Raw genomic sequence first — 25,565 nt, forward strand, 5'->3', positions numbered from 1 at the left:
AAAAAGGACTCGAAAAAGTGTTTAATTTTGTATATAAGTTACAAATAACGCTGATAAACTTGTTTATAAAATGTTTTTTGATTTTAAAGCCGTTTCTTATTCTAAAGCCTGGAAGTCGTCCACTATATCACGAAGAATGAAGCTGAGAATTTTCACATCCAACGTAAAGTCTGTCCTAGTACACGGGTGCAAGAGATAGTTTGTCCAAAGACCTGACCGGCAAACATATTAAAGATCTTCTGGCCTAAAACTATTGTGGAGACTGGGCAAAATACTGTGGAGGCTGATATCCGCACATGGAAATGGCGGCGGATAGGTCTTTAGAAGACCTCGAGCTCTGACCTGGTGTGCGTATGGGAAACGCAAACCGGCGCCCAAAGAGACCTGGCGACGCTCAATTGACCGGGAATTAAAAACTCTCGGCATGTCATGGGAGCAAGCTACAGAGACTGCAAAAGATCGCTTGGAGTGGAAATCTGTTATTCAAGCCATACATACCAACAGGAGAAAAAAAAATTAGAAAAATATGAATGTTGTATACGCCTGTAATGGTATAACATACGGTCATTGTCCGTTGTATTTTATTTGTATGTATTTTTTATGTATATACTGATGGTGTATCTTAAATTAAAAAAAGGACTTCTAGTATAGGAAAATTTAATAATTAAAAGTGTAGAGTGTAGTAGTTAGTTTTGCACGCCAGTGTACGTTATTATGTAGTGTTAGTAACATACACAATGGCATGTTGCGACTAGCACATTGTCACACGCCGTGTTGAAAATTACATAGGCTAAACGTGGAACGTCAATCATAACATAATTCATACTAGACTTAGCGTGGAATTTTCAATAATGGAAACAGGTTGGCCCCCTAATACAATTGACTTAAACGCTAGCGAGGGTTGGGTGTATTGTATCTACTATACACCTCTGCCCACCTCTTTGGGGATATAGGCGTGATGCTAAGTTATAGGCAATGAGCTGACAACCTGCCTCTGCACACTGCAATGAGGTGACAACATACATACATAAACTCACGCCTATTTCCCACCGGGGTAAGCAGAGACTATAGAATTCCATTTGCTTCGATCCTGACACACTTCTTTTGCTTCCTCCAAATTCATCAATCGCTTCATACTCGCACGCCGGTTCAGAGTAGAGCCGACAACAATGTCGATAATATCAAAGTAGCAAATTGTCTTTGACTTCTCGCCGTGTAGGAATATGTAGGTATGTAATCATTATTTGTTTGCTTCGCTCATAAAAACCACTCCACAATTTCCTTCACACGTGCTACGAAATACGCAGAAAAACAGCGTAAAAACTATACTCCGTAATCCGTATAATTATCAACTAGTCACGAGACCGCGACTGCATTTGTGTGGAAGATGTTTTACAAACTGTTAGGGCGTTTTCGCACTACTGCGATTATTATCCGTTCCGAGTCCGTCAAATGACGGATTCCAAGTGGCCTTAACTTACTCACTATATTTATCCGATATCTCATAGTAATGTCTTTTGTCCGTCGATCTCTGATTGGATAAGAATCGGAGTAATGCTAAAACGCCTTCAATCTATTATAGTAAAATAACCCCATATACCTCTGACTAGTTATATGTAAAAAGTCTAACAAAAGCATTGAATTTGGCCGGACAAATATATCTAAGACTTCGTATCGCACACAAGTCACAAGAGTAATCAGAACCACACCCCGACACTTCATACAAAACACCTCGTCTTACACAGACACTACACATTGACGTTATCGTACACGCGCATCTGTGTGTGTGACGTCTGACGCGCATACGATTGAAGACTAAAGTGAAACCGAGGGGTGGGGGGTGGGGGTAAACCTAGCTCAGCCGCTGATGGGCAGCGAAGAGTTGCAGTTCTATACGTAGTATCATTCCTTGTTCTATGTCAGAAGCCCGTGAACCCGAAGTCCGTTGTCTTCTGAGTAATATAGTGACTCTGCCCACCCTATTACGGGTTACGGGCATGAAGATCATTTACGTGCGTGTCGGATCCGTATCGCTACGGTTCGCGGAACATGAGTGGTGTTAAACGATGGAAAGTGAAATAATTTCCGACTTGTTGACTGATCCACACTTACAAAAAAATAGACGCACAGTTAGAAAGCAGTATTTATAACATAACATACTTAAACTCACGCCCATAACCCGTAACGGGGTAGGCGGAACCACGAGCAAAGAAAAACAACTTGGGCTACTTCCTTTTTGGAGCCTCAAAGGAGCCTCGTACTCGTGCCTACTGGTACGATATATGATCGCAGACGCAGTATTTGTTTTAATATTAGAATACAAAGTCGGTTGGTTTGGAAGTTAACGGTAATCTCCGAAACTAAAAATTCGATTTCAAACATCATTTCACTAATATTTTGAATGGAAATTGAAATTAGAACTCGAAACAATCCAACATCGCCTTAACCATGTCTATTATGCGTTACTATGCGTTATTGTGCGTTCAATAACAGTGCTCGGAAAAACGATTACCTTCTCTGTCATCACAACACTGCAATCGTATAAACCCTAGTCTAGATTTCAATATGCTCTTCTTTTTCTTCTCATATCGTGTGGGTTGTGAGGTGGATTACCAATCTCATCAACCCTAGGGTTACTATTAAGCCGCGAAAGGCCCCTGATATGGCTCATGTAACCATTACTTATTTACATTGGTAAGCAGTAACCGGAACCAATGGTTTAATGTGCCTTCCGAAGCATGGTTACTTTCAGAAAATCAGGTGATCAGCCTGTAATATCCTAACCAACCTAGGGATCGCAAAGTGTTTTTTGTGACCACCGGGATTCGAACGCTTATCGACATTGACACCGATTTCATTTTCAATGGAGCAATTCGCGGCAGACATATTCGAAATGATATTATAATATAATATCTCTAGGATTACTGAGTACTGACCGACCGGACTTTCTGTCCAGCTTAGTCTCAATATACCTGCAAATTATCTCCTGCTGATATGTAACTCTGCTCACCCCACAGGGGATTACGGGTGCAAGTTTATTGTTAATTTCTAACGTCAAATTATTTCAGTGACACAGTAGTGATCGACAGTAATTAAATTACAGTGGTCATAAAACGCGGAAGATTTCTTGGCTTAAGAATTTCCGTGAGATACACTAGATAGTTTCGTGCGGCTGTGGACCGCCGTAATGTAGCCAACCTCCAGTAGAAAACGAAAGAAGAAGGACATTAATAATTGCAGTGAAGGATTAGCGAATCTTTTTCTAATGACGTGCGTGCGTGAGTGCACTGTGTGTGTGTGTGTGTGTGTGTGTGTGTGTGTGTGTGTGTGTGTGTGTGTGTGATGTGTGTGTGTGTGTGTGTGTGTGTGTGTGGTGACCATACTGTCTAATCTATAAAATACTTAAAATACGAAATCCGACAGTTATATGACTTAACACGAGTATAATAAATCAGTATGTAAATCAGTAATACAATATCCAGAACCGTAAGGTTAAACATGCGCAAATAAAACTTTTTTTTATTTTTAAATATGTTGACACTTTCTAAGCACATCTGACTAAACATTTTCAGGTCAAGTCAACAAATTTCACTGTCCTCCTTTATTGTTTATATCAAAAACAAATCTGACCTTGTACTTAAACTACAGAATAAGGCTTTACAATAGGAATTAGAGTTGTACAGCTCTTTATAGTTTTTATAAGCACTTAAATAGACTGATGTGGTAATAGCAACTTTTTGCCTCAGTGTTAGAAAAACTTTATTTGGAAACAAGTTTTTATGCATAAATCTGAATGTTTAAAAGCTTCTATAATTTATTATGAGTTGAAACAAACAGTCCACAAAATAAAGAAGATTGCTGAAAATTAATATTTTCTTAGGTACATGATTTTAAGTTAATTTTTACAAGTGTAATATTGAGTACAAACTAGTTTTAAAAGTTTGGTACAATATTTTTAATGCTACACCAAAAAGAGTGTGGCTCTTTAAGGTGATTCGTTTTCCATACAAAAGTTGATGCAGTGCTACAGGAAAACGGATAGAGGAATATTGTTATAAAACCGATAAATAGTAATATTTTGGTGTATTATTTTCGCAAACTAACAAAAATTTAGGGTCCGAATACGAGAAGTACCATATTTCAGACCCTCAATTTTGATCAATTCTACATTTGTAGTGGTGCAGATTACAGTGTATTTGCTGAGCGTGTAGTGGTGTCAATGTTAGTGTGTGTGCGTGATAGTTTTTTTTTTCTCTAAAGGCTTTGACTACTAACTTGACAAGTGTAATAGAATGTCAGTGACAATTTAATGATAAAGAGATTTTGTATGAATAAATAAAAAACAAAAAATATTACAATCTGAGAAAAGGAATATTGGAAAAATATTTTTGTTTTAACGCATATTTTTTAAACATTTTTAAATAATGGGTAAGTACCGTGTTTTAAAAGAGGACATATATTATAATAAAAAATCAATACATAAAATGACATGGCTGTATGGGCATAGTTCCCTTTGCCTTACCCTTCGGGGAAAACCAGATCAAAAAAAAAGTTGTTGCATTTGCCGGCCTAAATAGTAGTCATTTATAATTAATTGTTTTTCCATCCAACATACAGATTTATTTATATTCTCTTTGCCGCGGACTTTTTGGTGGGACCGGGAACGGGAAGGTTGCTTTCTTCATTGAATAATCTAAATAATCAATACGAAGTGGTGTTTTGTGGTTAATGATCACATTAAGTTAGTCGGAAAACATTCCCGATAGTATTATTAAATCGGAATATTCAATAAACAAAGTGTACCTATCTATTTTCGCTTTGCGCCAACAAGCCGCTTACTTCGTTTGGGGTTTGGAGTAAGAGTCTGTGTGGGGGCTTAGGTTTCATCATTTCATTAATCATCATCAAGAAAAAAAACACAAGACATGGCTGTATGGGCATAGTTCCCTTTGCCTTGCCCTTTGGGAAAAAAAAAATATGATAAATTTTGAAATTCTTATGTATAATAAACAAACATCACAGACATCATGACAGATCTAAAACTAACGAAAATCTTTTTTCTTTTTTCTATTTGACTTATTTATAAATTTTAATCAAGAAAACGTGATAATAAGTTCGACAGCAACCAGTTCAGGTTCCCGAAACAGCCCATTTCAGGCCGCGTATATATGGAAATACTACTTCAACACGTCCCAGCCTCGTCATTTTTTAACTTCTTCTTTTTTCTTCTTCCTAAGCCTTGTCCCGCTTATACAGGGTCGGCTCTCCTTATCCTATTTCTATAGGTTGGTCGGTTTTGGGCCAGTTTGGCGTCCAGGTCTAATTGTTTCAGGTCCTTTTGGACCGTCGTTAACCATGTGGCGGGGGGTCTTCCACGCCCTCTTTTTGACGTCGGGATATTTAGGGCTGTTCTGACTATATGGTCTTCTGGGCGTCTCATGACGTGGCCGTACCAGCGCATTCGTTTTTCTTGAAGTTTATCGACTATTGGGGCAATCTTGTAACTACCTCGGATGTACTCATTTCGAATTTTGTCGAGTAAGGTGACTCCCGCTGACCAGCGTAACATGCGCATTTCGGTTGTGTGCAGTTTGTTTAGATGTTGTTTATTGGTGGCCCAACATTCTGCACCGTGAAGTATAGCAGGTCTTATTGCTGTTTTTTTGTTTTTTAACGTCCTCGTTAAAAAAAACGCCCTAACCTGAACTAATTAACCTAACAATAAACACCACGCGTAAATATAAGTCCAGAAATGCGCTGCAAGTCGTCTGGACTGGGCGCGAAAACAACATAAAATTCGATTAGCTGCTAAGTGTCCCGCATGCTATCACCAGCTGTCACTGACATACGTATGAAGTCCTGCGGATTTTATTGGAACTAAATGACAAGTCATAATAATTATATGCGGATACTGCGACATCAGCGCCGTGCTTGCGGGACGTCCTGAAGCGCTATTACATCTTTCAAACGCGATGCGTTAAAGTTTGAACCGACGCAATTTAGGAAAAATGTACCTTATTATTACTGTACTGTGATCGTTATTTGTAAAATCATACAATACATATACACAATTCTTTATACACAATATAATTATTATGACATATTGTGGACTTTCCGGTAGACCTACAAAAATGGAACAATTCAACCATACGTTGTTTTGTTATATCTCAATGGGCTCAGGCAGCGTTTTCGCCGAAAGCTCCAAGTCGGCTATATTTGTAACGATAATTATGTTTGATATTCATCATCATTTTTGAACCATTTTATACAAACAAAAAATACTTGTATAAATTATATACCCTAAAGCACGCCCATGAATCACTCTACTCATTGGTGAAAACCGTATGAAAATCCGTTCAGTAGTTTTTTAGTTAGCCGCATGTTCACTGATGCGATTAATGCCTGTTAGAATTTTACAAAATAAAAAATACGGAAATTACGGAAGGTACTTTAGTGCAAAGTACATTATTGTAAATTATAATATTACTGGTAAAAGTGATACTTTTTGAAAATTCCGTAACAAATAAACGGGTTCGCCAAATTCAATTGTAAAAAAAAATACAAAAAGTAAAAACAAAATTTTTAACAAAAAAAAAACCGACTTCAAACGCAAAACTAAAAAGCAATAAATAAATTTACTTCGCACAAAGTAATTAGTACGTATTTTCAATTAGTTAATTATTTTATAAATCTGAAGCCGGTGCCAAGGAAATGCTACAACGAAGTACCGATTCATATATTTTTCAATACTGATTGTTTTGTAATTTTTTGTTTGACATTGTTTTGTAATTGCTTTGATATAGGTATTAAACAATATTGTGTGTACATAGTAATTTGATATTGTAGTAGGGTTGTTGTAGCATTTACTTGGCACCGACTTCAGAATTATAAATTAATTAACTAATTGAAAATACGTACTAATTACTTTGTGCGAAGTAAATTTATTTATTGCTTTTTAGTTTTGCGTTTGAAGTCGGTTTTTTTTTTGTTAAAAATTTTGTTTTATTTTACGATTTTAAGTGATGGTTAGACCGAGCAAGGATGCAGACAGACAGATTTTCTGATTTATATTCATATATAATAATATAATATATTATTAGTAGTGATCACAATTATTATTGATGAACATGTTTACACACACACACTCACACACGCGCTAACGCACACGAGCACACGCGCACGTACACACGCACACACAGATACACGCACACACACAGACACACGCACACACACACACACACACACACACACACACGCGCGCGCGCGCGCACACACACGCACACACACACACACACACATGTGTATGTGTACATACACACATGTGGTTGTCAGTGGAAGCTGCTATCATACACACTCACGCATACATATAGATACAGTAGATTTCGCGTGGTTCGCTCGCTGCTAAAGCAGCTCGCGTGTCCTGTTTATTCGAAACTGTCCCTCTTCGTATGGCGGCCATCTTGTTTTTCCGCCATTTTGTTTTTTTTCACCGGCGACAGAATTTGACCAAGATTTAAATGGGTGTCGTGGAAACAAACAAAATCCAGGTGCAATAGGTTTGCCAGACCGTAGGATGTCTCCCTGATTGGGAGCAGTTTTCAAAGATGACGTTCCGATCACACCCCTATACATCATTTTTACCCCCAAGACATTTTCTGGAAAAACAAAATTTTGTATGGCGGCCATATTGTTTTTTCGCCATTTTGTATTTTTTTCACCGGCCATTAAATTCGACCAAGATTTAAATAGGTTTCGTGAAAGAAAAATTGGTTCAGGTGTGATAGTTTCGCCAGGCCGTAGGGTGTCACCCTGATGCGGAGCAGTTTTCGAAAATCGGGAAGTATTTCCATACTTAACATGACGATCCGATCACAACCCCGATATATATTTTATATCCGGAGACATTTTCTGAAAAAACAAAATTGTGTATGGCGGCCATCTTGTTTTTCCGCCATTTTGTTTTTTTTTACGCGCTATGGAATTTGACCAAGATTTAAATAAGTGCTCTGAAAGAAATATTGGTTCACGTGCGATAGTTTTGCCAGGCCGTAGAGTATCTCTCTGATGCGGAGCAGTTTTTGGTGACCAGAAAGTATTTCCGTACTCTACATGACGTTTTGAGTAAGCGCCTCATACATTATTTTTACCCAAACGGGCTTCTTCCAAAATCAACAAAATTTTGTATGGCGGCCATCTTTTTTTTCCGCCATTTTGTTTTTTTGCACCGGCGATTGAATTTGATCAAGATTTAAATACGTTTCGTGAAAGAAAAATTGCTCCAGGTTGTATAGTTTTGCCAGGCCATAGGGTATCTCCCTGATGCTGACCAGTTTTCGAAGGTCGGGAAGTTTTCCCGAAGCCTAAAGATCGATCCGATCAATATGACTTTACAAACGCACTAGTCGCTCCTACGATTTTTGAAAATTCCCCTCGATTTCTCTGGTCTTCCATCATCAGATCCTGACTTCCTTAACATGGGACCCCCTTGGGTATATCTCCTTTCAAACAAAAAAAGAATTATCAAAATCGGTTCATATACGACGAAGATATGCCCGAACAAACATAAAAAAAAAAAAAAAAAAAAAAAAAAAAAGAAAAAAAAATATACGGTCGAATTGAGAACCTCCTCCTTTTTTGAAGTCGGTAAAAACAATTAAAACATGCACTTGGGTTTAAACCGTGAAACTTAAGAATGGCGGCGACTGCTTTACCAAATGCGCCATTTAGAAGTTAGAAGTAGACTTCAAATCTGTACCGTCGGTGAAAAGTAATACAACTCGAGTTGTATCACTTTTGAGTTATTAGCACACACTTCATGTTCAAAAAATTCTCTTTCTTTCTGTCTAATTCTCGTAACTGTAGCTATTATAAATACGGAGATAATTTTTGTGTTTAGTGATATAAGTACTGTTTGTGAAGGATTCATGCTGTTATAACACGTGTAACATAATTCATCTTAACTTGCATTAAAGTGAAATGAAGATTTTCACTAAATATTTTAGTGTAAGTAAATGCAACTCAACATATATTAAAATACACGCAATCCTTGAATTCTCACAGTCCGTGTTTAATGATATAATTTTAGTTGTAACATCAAACACCAAATTTATTTTTTTGTGAAAAGTAATATAAATTAATATATATCAAAATATTTCTGAAAATACGATCTTAGATATCAATAACGTGTCGTGTATAATGATACATACAAGTTCGATTCCATGCGCCACCAGTGTGTATCCTAGGGTGACCTCCGCATAAACCTGTCTATGGGAAGACATTTTGTCTAGAGCCACAGCAAACCATATCTGATCCGCATTGCGAATGGGTATAGGTTAAGTTAGTACTTCAGACCAAACCGTGTTTTTTCTCTTTCTGCTATAACCACCTTGTAGTACTTAATTACAGTACCTCAATAAGTTGTGGGTCCTGATCATGGCGTCGTTATCACCATGGCAGGGTTAGTCAAGAGGTATTTGAGATTTGTAATAACTATCGTTAGTCTCCTTCCCTTAGCTCGAAGCATAGCTGTTTTACATAGTTTTCTTGATTACATGCAGGTTAAGCGGTGGCAGATTGAACGCTGCCTTCATTGCTAAGAAGGTTGTAGACGTGAAATAATGGCTCCAAATATTATCGAGCTCCAATTAATATGCAAGCCATTCAATACACGCTGGTTAGATCTTTTATGCAAGCGCCGGTAGTGGTATTTTTGAACCTACACAGCCGTAGATGACAGCTCGGCATCCGCAGCATCGGGATCTGCCACATCTTCTCAAGAGAAGATTACCAGTTTCTCAAACACGTTGAATGGTGTAAATTTGTCGAGCTTCCTCATTTTTATAAAGGGAATAACTGCTCTGAACTCTTGAGCACCACCAGTAATATTTGTTTTCTGTATTTTGATTACATAAGAGAAAATTACGCACAGGACTGTGAAAAATGGAAAGAGGAAGGGGAGGCCTTTGCCCAGCAGTGGGATCTTGTAGGATAGATTAGATTAGAATAAATAATTGCAACACCACGGGAACAACCCCTTAATTAAACCAGGTCACAAAGTTTGTAAAAATCCCAGGAGGTATTTGAGCTTCTGAAAGGAGTTAGTTGGCTTACATAGTCAATAAAAGCATGCATAATGGACCACTTGTGTTTATGCGGAAAACTGAGCCCATTAAAATAACATTACATATGGGACATTCAAGTATTCATTGAGTCAAGTCAGGGGCCTATGGCGGCTCAGTTATAACCCTGACACCAGGGTTGATGGGGTTGGTAATTCACCTCGCAATCCACACGATAGAAGAAGAAGAAGATGGGACATTTGCACATACATGTTGTGCCGACCCCACCTAGAGTGAGATAAGGGCAGGAGGATGATGATGATATAGTGGGAAGTTTGCCCACTTCACAATAGTGGTCCATACGCGAGGATACGCGGAAAGTCCCCCACGTGTGCTTACGTGTAGAGTTTTGCGGAAACGAGCTCATTTAGCTTAACCATAACAGACCATGGTCCATGGTGGTCATGGTCATGGTCTGAGGATAGCGCTGTGTAACCTATAGGTTTGGAGGTGAACCAATGATCTTCATTTTCACTGCCTATTCTCATCGTCAACATTGATTCGACTCCGTTTATCGTTCTGTCAATGTTGCGGGCTACCATTAGACCGGGAATTTTGATAATTCGAAATATCGAATTTTACTTTACTTTAGGGGATTTTGATTGTGGAATGAGTTGTGATCTTTTAAATAGTTTCAGCAAGAAAGAAGTAACACTTACCGGTTTGTGTGATTTTGGTTTAAAAGTACGTAGGTACATCACCTTTATCTCCAGGCCATACTGCCAGGCTAGCCCGAAACATTCCTAATGACCAGTCTTAATATGATTCCTCTTACCTTCATTTGTTAGGGGTGGAAATATTATCATAATTGAATTTGTAAGATTTTGACTGCAAAAATGAACCAAAAGTGGTTTTGATTAGGGGCGTAGTGTAGTGGACAAAATGTGTTTGTAGTGGGCAGCAGTGGTGGTTTTCACCGGTTATTTATGAGTTTTGAGAGTAAAATCATAACAAAAATATCTTATTATCGCCACCTTACACTATATATACGTGTACCATCTTTATATGTATTTATTATTAGAAATTCGTAAAAACATGTATCATTTTACACAATAAAACCGAAAAAATAAGTCATGTTAAACCACTTGACACAAATTCGTTATAGTTTATCGTTTGTGTCAATTGATATAAGTTACGTTTCTTTACTTTTTAAAGAAAATAAATAGAATTTTGCCTTTCTACAACATTATGAAATAAACTTTCTTCCAAGACATTTTGTTTTTTGTAGAATAGGACTGTAAAATTAATAATTGAAATATGATATATCAACGATGACTTTTTTATAGTTATGTGTGTAAAAAGGTATAAGTAGACTTGTATCAATTTACACAATATAAAAGTTGGTGTCAACTGATACATGTAATTTATTTCGATCCTCTACCATTTCTGTTTAGGTTCTAAATATAACTAAATATTAGAAAAGAAACCTTCCATCATCACCTATCGACACATCTAACTTCTGTTCCATTATTCCTTATAAGTCGCGAGCTAGAATATTTTTAACTTTAAACTCGATTTTCTCAAAACTTGAATTTTGGACTTGTATTACTTTTCACCGACGGTACAGAAATTATGCATCTCTTTTAATAGCTAACCTAGTTCGCATGTGTGTGTGACAGCTTCGTGTTTGTACACAAATTGAAATGACACCAACTTTTGATGCAATGTTTTAATATGATATCTGCAGTAAATACTTCAAAATTGTAGCTTAACTTAAAGATAATGTATGTAAGATTTCGCCACCTAACGTTTCACTGGGTCAGAACTCAACACTAAACGAATAAATGGAAAAAAATACGAAAAATGCAGAAGTAGCGCCATCTGCTGACGCAGCGTTACCTAGCTGACTGACACGCATCACCTTAATGAATGATGATTAATGATGATGACAATATTTTCACTTGGTCCCCCATGCTTACTTTGCTTTTTTGTTCTTTTGTGCTTGTTTTTTTGAAAGAAATATTTCGAAACTAAATAGCAATAAGGAATTTGATCTATTTGCTAGTAAAAATGTTTACTTACTGCAAAATAATAAAAACCATCTAATATACAGGTCTTAGCTCAAATAAAATTACGTAATAAATAAATCTACCTCGAATAATGTAATAAAAAATCTACAAACCAATTTTTCTTCGTCAAAATCGGTGCGTCGCTTGGTGCCATGGTGGTCACTGCTCACGGAGTGTGCTGACTTGCCCCCATCACTCTCAGGACCGGTGGTCTCATCTGTCCCACTGGTATCCTCGTCACTAGAGCTAAAGTCTTCCTCGTTTGTGGCACGGCTCGGGTCCGATATCAGGAGGGCAGTCAAACCATTTTCTAGCCTGATTGTTCTGAAACAAGAAATAGGCATTTCAGAAAGAATACCAAACTTACATGATGACAATGATCAGAGATGTTTAGACATGCACAGAGTGCACAGACTAATGTTCTTAATCTACAAAAGTAAGCATGGCATCTCAGAAAGGATAAGGCAATTTACAGCCAATTGTTATTTTCATACATTTACTGACCATAAACAAAGCTACATTTAATTTATTATAGTTACAATTTTTTAATGTATTTATTTATAGTCAGTAGTTTACTCAGATGTTATATCTACATTATAACAATATATGCCACATAAAATTGCATAGCATAGACATGTTTACAGGTTAGTTACGACTATGTTAAACTATTCCATAAAAAGAACCTCATATAGATATTAATTGAAGGCGAAATATACTACTGCAAACCAGTTTCGATATAATAATATGAACAAATCCTATTGGAATATTATTCTTGAAGCCTCTAGCAGTTACATATAATTCAAAATATTATTCTGAAAGTACGATATTGTTTGAAAATAATGTATAATTCAATAAAACTCACTTATAAAGCTTTTTATCAGCTTCAGATTTGATAGGTTCAGGGAGAACTTCAATTTTCTCCTTCTTCGGCACCATGGTCATTGATAACTTAGAACGGTGGTTCGGCACTTTAACTTGTGGCTTAAATTTCGGAACTCTGTGGAAGATGTTTCTTTTGGACATTGCAATAAATAAGTAATTTTTTAGACCCAAACCAGATGTTTTTTGAATGAAGATAGACAAAAATTTTGACATTTATTGGCGCATGGCACAATGTTGCAATTTTACACCACTGTTTTTTTACTGTGGTAATACAAAACGTGATTGATAGATTGATCAATCATTAATTTACCCACTACTCACTACACCACCACGACTTTGACTACAATTTATACTGAATATATTTATAGACTGGCAACAATTAAATACAAACCGGATATATTTTTTTTTACAGAGGTGTCAGTACTGACTGTCAATGTCAAGTTTTAAATCGTTGAAGCTGTTATTGTTTATATACTTTATTTTCTACTTTTATGGGGATTATTTTCGTTTGTTGTGGAGTATTTAGGTGTAGAGTTTATTGTGATGGATCAGTCATACTCAGAAAGTGATGTTTCGTTATCTCCTTCACAAATATTGGACCGTTTGCAAGTGTTGCGGCAGCTGCAACTGTTGCAGCGAGGGAAACTGCAAAAACAGCGGTTACAGTATCAAGAAAGCACTGAAACATCTTCCAGTATCACCGAAATTGTGAGCCATTTTAGTAACAGTACCAGTTATAACACTTTTAGAAGTTTATTGCAATCTTCTTGCGATACTTCCAATGACACCACACCGCGCCAGGACACGAGCCGTTTGTCTCCTAAACTGAAACAGCATGATCTAATAGAAGGTGTCGCAGCTTTAAATTTATCGCAAGAGTCTGAATTCATAGTAAACTCGCCTTTATCATCTAGAAGTAGAATTTCAGCATCGTCTAGAAGAAATGAGAGCCCAAACAGAAACTCAGATACCAAGTCACAGACAAAAAAGCAAATTGCATTGGATGAAATGCCAATACTATCTCCTAAACAAGACTTTGAAGCATTAGTCTTAGAAAAACTTAAGAATGAAAAGATTCAAAAATCTAAAAGTCCTAATATTAAAAACAATACTACTCAAAACAAAAAACCATTTCTGAGGAGAGGTGAAGGAATGTCAAGGTTTGGTGTGAAGAAGACTGATCTTATCATACAAAATACAAAATCACTACCTTGGCGCAGAAAAAGTTTAGAAACCAGGGTTGTACACACACCTAAAAAAGTTGAAGATAATGAAAAGCTTAATGTAGATATTAAAGTTCCCAAGCTGAAACAAACACTAACTAAGAGATATGAAAGTCAACCAAATCATAAAGATTTTGAAAGTAAGGATAAGTCACCTGTTGAACAGGCCAAAACAAGTGCACAAATATCTGTAAATTCAAGCAATTGTCAAACGCACAATGACAAACCTGAGCTCAAAATAGATCTTCCGAAGGGAAAACATCCCCTAAGAAGCAATACAAACAAAACATGGGCTGCAGTACTCACTAAAGAACAAGATGACTTCTTAAGACAGTTAAAACAAAGTGATTATTATAAAAACTTCACTTCACCAGCAAAAAGTACAGTTTCTGATGCCAGCTGTGATGGCTACCTGAATAAACTGAGCCAAGAGCGGGAAGTAGCTGAGCAAAACATGTTTGAACTTCTGGAAAATAAAGTTACCCATGAGAGTTTCAATTTGGAAAACTCATTCTTTAATAAATTCTTGAAGAGAACCATGGACTGCTCAGGAGAAAGCACACCATTGATTATGCAGAAATGTTTAAGTAAAAATCCTAACTTACTTCACATATTTCCAGAAGTTATTAAAGAGAGAAATAAATGTGATAGTGAATGCAGCTGTGACTACACAGATTGCAGTGATGCTGCCTCTGAGGCCAGCTGTTCATGTTCATGCAAGACTCTTGAAGAAACTAAATGTTCAGAAACTTCTACTAAGAGTGATAAGAAAAAAGATAATAAACAAAAAAATCAAGTTACAAAACCAAAAAGAAAAGGAGGTAACAATGAAAATAAAGAAGATTGTCATGATGACACTGTCACAGAAACTGATTCAATTAAAGCTAACATGGCAGAGATGAATGCTAAATTAGTTGCAACCAGTGAACTTTTAAAAGACAGGCTCAGGGAACTAGAAGATGAAATTGAAACTTTCAGGAAACAAAATAGTGATTTGGCAAAAATGCGCGAAGAAATTGATTTGGAAAGACAAAAGTTTTATGAAGAAAAGAATACTTTTGAACAGAAGTTAAATGAAGAAAAAATATTATGTGAGTATTATTTGGCTGAGGAAAAAGAAAGGCTTAATAAACAAAAACAAATGTATGAAAGGTATGTAAGAGAAATGAGAGGAAGATTAAACAAAAAGGAAAAAGATGAAGTTATCAATTTAAAGAAGGAAATTAGTGATTTGAAAGAAGAAATAAGGAACAAAGATGCAAAATCAACCTCTACCATTGCAAGACTTCGAAACCAACTTAAAATTATGGAAAAAGAAAAAGGTAACTTACAGGAAGAAGTTGAAAAACTTAAAAAAGAAAATAGGCGCATCCAACATAGCAATGAAATAACAAGGCGATTAACAAACGTGAAATATCTTGAAGAAATTAACAAAAAGCTTTCACATATAGCAAAAGAACCACATTCGGAAATGAGTCTTGACAAAGATGTGAAGTACAAAGCTTTTGAAATTGAAAGACAAAGTAGGAGTAGAAAAATACAACCTGTTCTCAAAGGCACAACAAGACCTAGAGCAAAGAGTGTTCCTAATCTAAAAGTAACTTCTAGATATGCCAAGTACTTTAGCCAGAGAGACACTTTTAGTCAAGTGGAGAAAAATGAGACTTTGAATTACGAATGTTTAGACAGGTACAGTCCATCATATGATGTTCAAGACAATAATAGACTTCCCTTGGATGATGCAGAATCTGTTGAAGATAACGATGAACTGCCTAATGAGGATGAAGAAAATTGTTTGGAGAAAATTTACATGGAGAGATTCCAAAACGCGTCACCTGTGAGCAGTAGCAACAGATCCAGTTTGTCAAACACTGAAAAGAACAATTTTAAAGGGAATCCAGACACATTTTTTATTCGAAAATTTAATTCACACCAAAGGGATTCAAAGTCACCTAATAATACATCACATCAAAATAATGGCACTATTACAAATAGATCGAAATCTCCTATTTCAATACTAAGCAATCGGTCTTCAGGGCCTAAATCTCCGTCAAAAGATATGTGTATACTTAATCATTCTGGAGACTCGAACAAGTCGGTTCCAACGTCAAAATCGCCAGTTTCCATTCTCGGTAATCGCTCCTCTTTCAGTCAACGATCTGCGACAATCATCAACCAGGAGCACAGAGACAAACTCATGTCTGTCAGTCCAGAGCCTTCCACAAGCAAAAATAGCGTAACAAAAACAAGCCTAAATCCAAGTGAAATTAAAAAACCTGACGGATCTAAAGAACTTAGGTTTCCTAATGGCAACGTAAAGTACATATCAGCTGATGGGAAGTACAGCAAGTTTGTATACTACAATGGGGATGTTAAGGAGAACTTTTACAATGAAGGGAGGATAAAGTATTACTATGCCGAGGCGAAGACCTACCATACCACCCACGCCGACGGATTGGAAGTTCTAGAGTTTCCAGAGTGAGTACAGAACAGAGACTGCAGGCAACAGCCGCAGGCAACGTGTCGCCGTTTCTATGTATTTCTATGACAACAGATACCAGTAGTGTCGCCTACGGGTGTAGCCTGCAGTCTGTTACGTATTTGTACCTTAATTTATAAAAAAAAACATGTTATTAGAAGTTTAACCACCCTTTGGTTGATTGAGAGGCCTGTGCCCAGGGGTGGGACTTATATAGGCTATTTATTTTTATGTCCTCCCTTATTAAGTCTTATTACAGTTTTAAATGGTGATATTCCTGTGTACTTTACAATAGAATAGTCATTTATTGCTTTTTATTTTATGGGTGTGTGAAGAAGGATACGTGTGCGAAAGGTGTGGGTACTGAGAATACGACTGACAGAGATGGATGAAAGAGGATTATATGTCGTGACGATGCCATGCGCCACTTAGAGTGGGATAAGGGTAATATTCTGTAATTTTTGTGCTAAGTTTCAGCTAAGTTACACCTAAGTTTCAGTTATGTTTCAGCTGAGTTTTAGTTAAAATTCCCTTAGTTACAATCGTAACAGATAGTACAATTGGGTAGTTTCCTAGGTCAAAGATAAATTATGAAAATCTGATTACTATAAGACAGATCTAAAGGTGACAAAAAACGTTTTCTTTATTATATTTAACTTTATTTATGAATTTTATTAAAGAAAAATGTAACGATAAGTGCGACATTGTGTCACGTTTTTCTATGACGTCACAGGTTGCTTTTTCATACAAATTCCATAATAATTTCGTGTTTTGACGTTTAATAAAAAGTAACTGATTTGACTAGTTGGAAACTACGCTATTGTTAACTATCCATTACAATTCCAGCGGCCAAGTAGAGAAACGCTACAAGGACGGTTCATCGGAGATCCGGCTGCCCAACGGCAGCGTGCGCTACCAGGACCCCAAGAACGAGCACGTGCGTGAGGAGTGGCGCTTTCCCGACGGAACTGCGCTCACCGTCGCTGCCAACGGCGAGCAGCGCATCCAGTTCTGCAACGGACAGGTCGAGGTCCATGCTAAGGATCATAAGGTGCACACATGTTGTCTTTTAGGACAAACAAATGAACATGTAGATAGGCAAGTTCTGTAAGGTTAAGGCAGTAACCATGCTTTTCTTGTCACTTTATAATTGTTTTTTTTTATATCAATGTGCAATAAAACATTTTGTATTGTATACAGGGTGTTAGTGACATCGTAACGAATACTGAGGGGGATGATTCAGACCATGATTCTGAGTCGATATCAAGTGGAATTTTCCGTCGCAAAATTCATGATTTTTTTAGTATTTTTAATTTATTTCCAAGTCTATACTTTTGCGATGGTAAATTCCACTTATTTACTCAGAATAATGAGCTGAATCATCCCTCAAAGTTTTCGTTACGATGTCACTAACACTGTATAGGCTGTTCGGCGGCGAAGGCAAGATCGATAGAACCCCATATTTTTTAGTATCTTGTCGTCCATTAACTTCGTCCTAAACTCCCTCAATATCTCCGCGTTCTATCAACGGATGATTATACCTCCGCACTGGCGGTCGTAGACTAAGTTATTCTAAGAAATAGACTCTTAAAAAGTTCGTACTTTGATATCCTTACTGACCCTTCTTACAGTTGCTTTTCTCGTTCACATGTTTTAGCGCCGAGAATTCCCAGATGGCACAGTAAAGCTGGTCTACACGGACGGAACCGCGGAGACGCGCTACGCGTCCGGCCGGGTACGCATCAAGGACAAACACGGGAACCTCATTATGGATTCTGCTCCAGTGTGACACATAACAATAATTCACTGGTTATATACAGCAACATTTTTACCCAAGAATATTTCAATAATTTCTAGTGCCTTTATTGATTGTAAATATCCAACCTATTTTTTGATGAATTATACTGTTGTACATAAACTTCTTGTTGATTGTTACTTCACATAAAAAACCGAAATTGTTACTTGACTTCTTGTAGCAATATATATGTTGTTTTCAATTAATTATAAGTATGGTTATGTCTTTATCAAGTTACTTTTTATATTTACGTGCATAAATGAAAAATGGTATAGAAACGAAATCTTTTAATAAACTAATATAATCCTTATACTACTCTACATAAAGATAATTTTAACTAGCAGATATTTGATATCGCGCATCGGACTGGGCTTTGGGCATCCCTTGTAACTGGAAGTTGATAGGCTTCATGCTATCTTCCGTGCCAAATACCTTCTTGAGCGCCTCTCTCGCTGCCATTTCTTTAGCAGTCGCTACTGTTTCGCCGAATCCTGTAAGACCGAATAAAATATCTTGGTTAATCATTCACAAACATTAACAGATGTAGTTACCACGGAACAGAAGAAAGAGGGTGGAAACGCGCGCCATACAAGTATGAGCAAATAGTTCATACTTCAACTTTGCATTCCAATTGTCTGCAAACTTTACCACCCACTGAGCTCCGCGATAGTATATTAAGAGGTTGTCTTATGCATTATAATCTGCATTTAAAAAAAGTAAATATCGACTATCGTGCAAGGAGATCCCTCCTTATCACAGGAACGCGAACGCTAAAACCTTATTATGATCGACTACTAATACTTTTGTATACAGTATCTTACGAAAAGTAATGATAAAATTGCAGCATATCACATAAAATATACATTGTCGGTAAAGTGACTATAGCAGTAGGTGTGCGTTACCCCAACAAGAAAGTATCTCCTAGAGTTATATGAGTAGAACGTATAGTTGGTGCCTTATCTGCTGTAAATGTGCCCCCACATAAAAAATGTGTGCCCCCTGTCGTTTCGAAAAAAAATCGAAAAAACGATTCTTGCTGGGGTAACGTTTTTCTAGCAGGAAAATTCTAAACGAATGATCGGAGAGAGAAAAACTGTGCATGGCCAGATAGCTTATATGTGTGCCAAAATGTGCCCCCAAAAATAAAATCTGTGCCCCTTCAGATTTTCGAGATATTGCATTTCCTGCTGGAGTAACGTTTTGATGAATAGTATATCTCTAAAACCATTGCATGTGCCCCTGTAGAATAAACATACGCGAGTAGCTCTTAATGTGTGCCCCTTTGTGCCCCAATTAGATTTTAGAAAATATTTATAGTTTTCAAGTTATCGCGGTTTTATGAAAACCCGAAAAAACATCGCAGCGCCTAAATGAGACAAGGCATAACTTCGCTGAAAACTGTATTCGGTCTTTCTTGACGCTAATAATAACCATACAAAGTTTCAAAAATGTTCATGCATGCGTTTTTGAATAATCTTGCTAAAAGTAAAAACGATGGTGTCATAACTTTGACGGCAAAATACAAGGAACTGGCACAATCCCAGATGTGTAGGTGTAAACCAAAATCTTGTGCCTTTAGTCAAAAATATATGGTGAAAATATTGAGCTTCAAATGTTACGCATTAAGTAAATATAAACAAAAAACCAAAATATGTAAACAACGGCTGGTTATCCGACCAAATCTGAATGACTACTAAAAAGCGACGGATTCATACTTAACGAGGACCTTCTTTACTTTACTCACTAACCGGTTCACACGTGTTGTGCCTGAGTACACTGAAGTAGAAAAGTAATAACTAATAAAATAAAGTTGTTATTGGATTATATTTTAATAGCTGTTTCTATGACCTTACACATGATTAAGTAGATTTATAAGAGCCATTTTCAAATAAAATGTACATGTGACTAACATGCTCAAAATCGTGACCAAACTGTTTTGTGACATACCTGTATTTTTATACTAATGTAAGTCACATTTATTGTAAAGCAGAGTTAAAACTATGTCCTACTGCTCAAATTGAGCAGGGTCCGGCAGGGAGCTAAAATGCAGGTTTAATGATCAAATTTAGCATTTATTCGAAACCTCCAATTATTATTTAAAAAAATTACACTAAAACTCTTTTATATCTATTTTCCGTAAATGTCGGATTTATTTATTAGTGAAACGTTTTGTATGGAGATAAAATTTAATATTTTTTTACACAATATTATTCTTATACTTAATATTGATCTGTGATTTTTTGTGATGTTTACTAATTATAATTATGTTAGGCTATGAAAAACTGATCTGTGATTTAAATAATAATGACTACACAACGTGCAAATAATTTATAATATTTATAGGTAGGAAATTTGATCTGTGATTTGATGCAATAATTACTTTAAGAATTAAAATTAAGGGAATAAAAATAATAATTTCCACATCAACAAGCTGTTTCATTTATATAGTCACAAGGTGCATTTAATATATTTTTTAATTAGCCCTCAAAACTTTTGAACGCGACTGTAAGGACAACAGCTTAGGTATAATACGTCCAATAAAGAAGGTCCTCGTTAAGTATGAATCCGTCGCTTTTTAGTAGTCATTCAGATTTGGTCGGATAACCAGCCGTTGTTTACATATTTTGGTTTTTTGTTTATATTTACTTAATGCGTAACATTTGAAGCTCAATATTTTCACCATATATTTTTGACTAAAGGCACAAGATTTTGGTTTACACCTACACATCTGGGATTGTGCCAGTTCCTTGTATTTTGCCGTCAAAGTTATGACACCATCGTTTTTACTTTTAGCAAGATTATTCAAAAACGCATGCATGAACATTTTTGAAACTTTGTATGGTTATTATTAGCGTCAAGAAAGACCGAATACAGTTTTCAGCGAAGTTATGCCTTGTCTCATTTAGGCGCTGCGATGTTTTTTCGGGTTTTCATAAAACCGCGATAACTTGAAAACTATAAATATTTTCTAAAATCTAATTGGGGCACAAAGGGGCACACATTAAGAGCTACTCGCGTATGTTTATTCTACAGGGGCACATGCAATGGTTTTAGAGATATACTATTCATCAAAACGTTACTCCAGCAGGAAATGCAATATCTCGAAAATCTGAAGGGGCACAGATTTTATTTTTGGGGGCACATTTTGGCACACATATAAGCTATCTGGCCATGCACAGTTTTTCTCTCTCCGATCATTCGTTTAGAATTTTCCTGCTAGAAAAACGTTACCCCAGCAAGAATCGTTTTTTCGATTTTTTTTCGAAACGACAGGGGGCACACATTTTTTATGTGGGGGCACATTTACAGCAGATAAGGCACCAACTATACGTTCTACTCATATAACTCTAGGAGATACTTTCTTGTTGGGGTAACGCACACTAGCAGTAGAGCTATCATAGTTATCTGTTTGCAAGAGTAGTTGTAAAAGAGAGCGGGGTTGAACCGGCGACAGCGGTTCTCATACAAAATGTGGGTTAGGGCCTTTCCAACCTCTTCTATTCCGTGGTAGTTACGATTATACCAAATATAAATATTCAAGGCTAACGTCTGAGAACTGATTTATCATCACAGGCGTAAGATAGTTCGTCTGGACTAACGCGATTGGACTTAGTTCACCTTGTATCTTTGGTCATTTCATTTCCAATACTAAAAGTGTCTGCAAGTTATCTTTTGAAAACTTAGTGCTCTGCTTCTTCGCACCGTACTTTCATATGCTTCTATCCTTTTCTGTCACTTACAACCGTCACTTGCTAGAACGAGATAAAGTGACTGCACGCGGCGGAATCGACGGTCGCACTCCCGCGCTTTATCTCGCGTTAGTTTATAATTGATAATTATATATGCTTGGCATAAATTACCAGAGGAGATCATCTTCTTATCAACGTAGAGCCCGACTCTGTAGCAAGCCAGCAGCGTGTGTTTCCCAGTCTCCCCGATCAGCCGGGGCTCTACCTGCACACCCTGGTTGGATAGCAGACCCGTCAGCATACTCCACGGGTCCTCAATGTGCCAGTACTCGTTCACGTCTTGGCCTGCAGTTTATTTTTTACATTAGTTACTAATTATATTGACATCGTGAGGAAACCCACATTCCCGAAAAATGCATTTTCGGGGGTATGTGAACTTGTATTGAGCTGGTTTTCCCTTCGCGGGTTAGAAGGTCAGACAGGCAGTCGCTTCTGTAAAAAACCGGTCCTGTCCTGTCAAATCTTCATGTTAGGTAAGTGGATAAGATTACATTGAACAGTCTCTGTTAATTTGTCATAGCTACGCGTTGACGCGTGCGTCAGAATTTACATTATATTGATTCCTATAGAACTAACTTTGCGCCTAAAACTAAGCATTATTAACAAGCTGTGTGTGCCCCTATATTGAGGCAAAACATTTTTTATAAAAAGCCAATGAGTAGATTATATATTATAGAGGGTTGTTTGTAGGGCTGGCGCTAGCAGAGGAAGACCTAGAAGACACATTGACCAAATAGGATGGACGTTTTTAGAAAAGGTTTATCTACGCAAGCCAGGCGTGTGTGACACGATTGATAAATGTGAAGGAAACAAGAGAAGTACCTATATCAGGCAAATTGAATTCCATAGTTTCTCCTTACCCCTGTTGGGAAATAGGGATGAGTTTATATATGTATGTAATGAGTAAATAATATAATATTACCTTGCAGTTGTGTGATGACAAAGTCCCTTACGAAGTGGGCGGCGCTTTCTTCCCCTGACGATTTGACCAATGCTCCAATGATGGCCTTCAGTGCTTTTGCTAGGGTGTAGTTATCCACTGGGTATTCCTGTAATATGACATTGTAAAACACTTTAGAAAAATACATAATAAACTCTAGACATTTTATGAGGCAGACGTAGCAAACAGCTGCAGATAATTTACATGCATGTTTATAAATATGTATGTTGATATTGACAAAACACATAATTGTTTATACATACTCTATTAAAATCGCTTGATGCCTCTAATTACAGAATTTTAATTATGAATTTAGTAACAATGAGTATGAAGACCACTTTTTGACTAGTTTTATTGATGACATCAGACAGCAGTATTTCCAAACAATTTTCATTTTGATGTTTCATAAAAAGTATCTGATTTGACTAGGTTGTCAAGGATCCATCTTTTAACAAATATCTCCTCAGTTAATAAAACTGTGCAATAGTCATGTTGACTTTGGCAGTAATGGTTGTCTACTATATGATGACCAGTTTCCATATACCATAAAGTTGAAGTAGTCATGTTGACTGGCATGCTTACAGATACAAAGAAAATACTCACAGCAGCCAGAATAATGTCTTTAGTGCCCAAATGCTGGGACACATGAGAGAGAGTAGCTTCACTCATCAGATGCTGTTTGATCCCTGCTATGCCCTCCATGGGGAACTTTGGTAGTACTGCTTCTAAGTACAGCTGAATGTACTCTTTCATAAACTTTTCACCTGAAATACATACCATTTATAATTTATAGACTATGTTAATTTCAATGACAAATAAAATTCAATTATTATCAACTCTCTCTAAACTTGTCAAATAATATTCAGTGTTCATGTTTTTTTTGAAGGTCAGTTAGGTATTAAATTCATAAGGATCTGCAAGATCTAAGAAGTCTATGGAAAACTTGAAAGTATTTAAGTTTACCAACAAGTTACATGGCATGTTGAGCCGTTGGTCCCAGTTACTACTTATTGATGTAAGTAGTTGTTACATGAGCCATGTCAGGGGCCTTTGGTGGCTCAATAGTAACCCTGAGACCAGGGTGGATGAGGTTGGTATGATACTCCACCTCATACCCACACAATAGAAGAAGAAGGCCAAAAAGTTCTTTAGGTAACTTGGTGAATAAGATATATTAGGGATTCTCTTAAAATGCATAATTTTAATTATCACAATCCTTTTTGCATAACGTTTTTTAGCATAATAGTACTTTCCCATAATAACATCTAGGAATACTGGTTTCTTAGGTATAACTTATTTTTGGACTAATATTTGTTGGTATAAATTTGATTCACATATAAATAGGTATCAATAATTCTTTTTAAGAATAATAGTGTTTTGTCATAATTTTTACAAGGCATAACAGTAAGTTAAGGTGCGGCGGGGGTGGCCCTTGGCAAGTTATGACAATTTAATACTATGTGTAACTAATAATAGGACAAGTAACAGTATGCCATGGTAAATTTTTACATAAAATTTTATGAGTAAAAATAGAGAACCAATATATTATCCTCAAAATTTCAATGTAATTCTACCCATGTTACAATGTGTCTCATTGGCATTGGGATTTTATCTGCTGCTGAACTTGTTTAGAATATTACCTTCCTCTGCCAGTGTTTTGTTGTCCTTCATTTTAATATCAATCTCCATCTCTTTTTGCTTCATCTCCTCCTTGATCACATAAGAACGGTCTGTGAAGGCTTGCAGCAGAAGATCCTGGTCAAAATCCTCGTTCAGACGCTTTCCAAACGCGTATATTTCGGCTTCCAGGTTCCATTCTAAGAAGGTATTTCTAGGATTGGTTACTTTCCCTCCAAGTTTATCTTCACGTTTCTTTAACTCCCTCAATGTAGGAGCCACCCATCTGTGTATTCTTTGCACTGAAAATAAGTTTCATTATTATTTGGAAGCTGTAGTACAAGAAAACTCATACAAACCCCAAAAGCTTACCTGGCGTGGAAACAGGTATAAGTTTTGCTGTTTTTGAGAACAGAGGCACACATCGTCTAATAAGAGCCATTTTTATGTAACAGTATGCTGTAATTTTTGTATTAAAATCTAAATATTCAGCATTTTATACTCCAAAACAATGTTTCGATCGAAATGTCAATTTTTTGAGGTTATAAGTAAGTTTTTTTTTACGTATTTTTTAGTTTTGGAACAAAGTCAAATGTAGTTTAGTGGATTTTAAATTCACCGAGTTTAAAAAATACAAAAATTTTTACGCAGTTTGTAAACCTTTCTTTGGTATAATATCATTGATTTTTGTTATATCAACACTTTGGATTCTATGTCCACCCATAGAGCAACACGGACCTCCGCGGACCCCTA

The 25,565-nt window shown here is 36.6% G+C and overlaps 4 protein-coding genes across 4 annotated transcripts in view; 1 reads left to right on the top strand and 3 right to left on the bottom strand.

Annotated features, from left to right (window-relative positions):
* Positions 1-13,222, bottom strand: part of LOC126375984 (nardilysin-like) — a 44,372-nt gene extending 31,150 nt beyond the window's left edge. The window contains exons 1-2 of the mRNA XM_050023116.1: positions 12,990-13,222; positions 12,241-12,451 (exon numbers count right to left, since the gene is read on the bottom strand). Coding sequence (XP_049879073.1) covers positions 12,241-12,451; positions 12,990-13,222 — 444 coding nt within the window. The remainder of the gene's footprint in view (positions 1-12,240; positions 12,452-12,989) is intronic.
* The window catches only part of LOC126376000 (glucose dehydrogenase [FAD, quinone]-like), a 142,887-nt gene that overhangs the window by 14,452 nt on the left and 102,870 nt on the right, over positions 1-25,565 (bottom strand). The gene's annotated exons all lie outside the window — the stretch shown is intronic.
* Positions 13,466-18,789, top strand: LOC126375983 (centromere protein J). Its single transcript, XM_050023115.1, has 3 exons — positions 13,466-16,710; positions 17,558-17,762; positions 18,369-18,789. The coding sequence occupies exons 1-3, from the start codon at positions 13,553-13,555 to the stop codon at positions 18,498-18,500; spliced, it is 3,495 nt and encodes a 1,164-aa protein (XP_049879072.1). The 5' UTR covers positions 13,466-13,552; the 3' UTR covers positions 18,501-18,789.
* Positions 18,779-25,358, bottom strand: LOC126376035 (39S ribosomal protein L44, mitochondrial). Its single transcript, XM_050023193.1, has 6 exons — positions 25,185-25,358; positions 24,836-25,114; positions 23,799-23,959; positions 23,178-23,304; positions 22,367-22,540; positions 18,779-18,997 (listed from the first exon to the last, which is right to left on the bottom strand). The coding sequence occupies exons 1-6, from the start codon at positions 25,252-25,254 to the stop codon at positions 18,840-18,842; spliced, it is 969 nt and encodes a 322-aa protein (XP_049879150.1). The 5' UTR covers positions 25,255-25,358; the 3' UTR covers positions 18,779-18,839.

This window comes from Pectinophora gossypiella, chromosome 20 (genome assembly GCF_024362695.1).
Source record: "Pectinophora gossypiella chromosome 20, ilPecGoss1.1, whole genome shotgun sequence".
Taxonomy (NCBI): Eukaryota; Metazoa; Arthropoda; class Insecta; order Lepidoptera; family Gelechiidae; genus Pectinophora; species Pectinophora gossypiella.

Coding starts and splice junctions, on each gene's coding strand:
- LOC126375983 (XM_050023115.1), top strand. CDS start 13,553: ATGGATCAGTCATACTCAGAAAGTGATGTTTCGTTATCTCCTTCACAA. Junction 16,711..17,557: donor GAAGTTCTAGAGTTTCCAGA/GTGAGTACAGAA, acceptor TTACAATTCCAG/CGGCCAAGTAGAGAAACGCT. Junction 17,763..18,368: donor TCCATGCTAAGGATCATAAG/GTGCACACATGT, acceptor CACATGTTTTAG/CGCCGAGAATTCCCAGATGG.
- LOC126376035 (XM_050023193.1), bottom strand. CDS start 25,254: ATGGCTCTTATTAGACGATGTGTGCCTCTGTTCTCAAAAACAGCAAAA. Junction 23,960..24,835: donor CAAAACACTGGCAGAGGAAG/GTAATATTCTAA, acceptor TATGTATTTCAG/GTGAAAAGTTTATGAAAGAG. Junction 22,541..23,177: donor TGTCATCACACAACTGCAAG/GTAATATTATAT, acceptor AATAAACTGCAG/GCCAAGACGTGAACGAGTAC.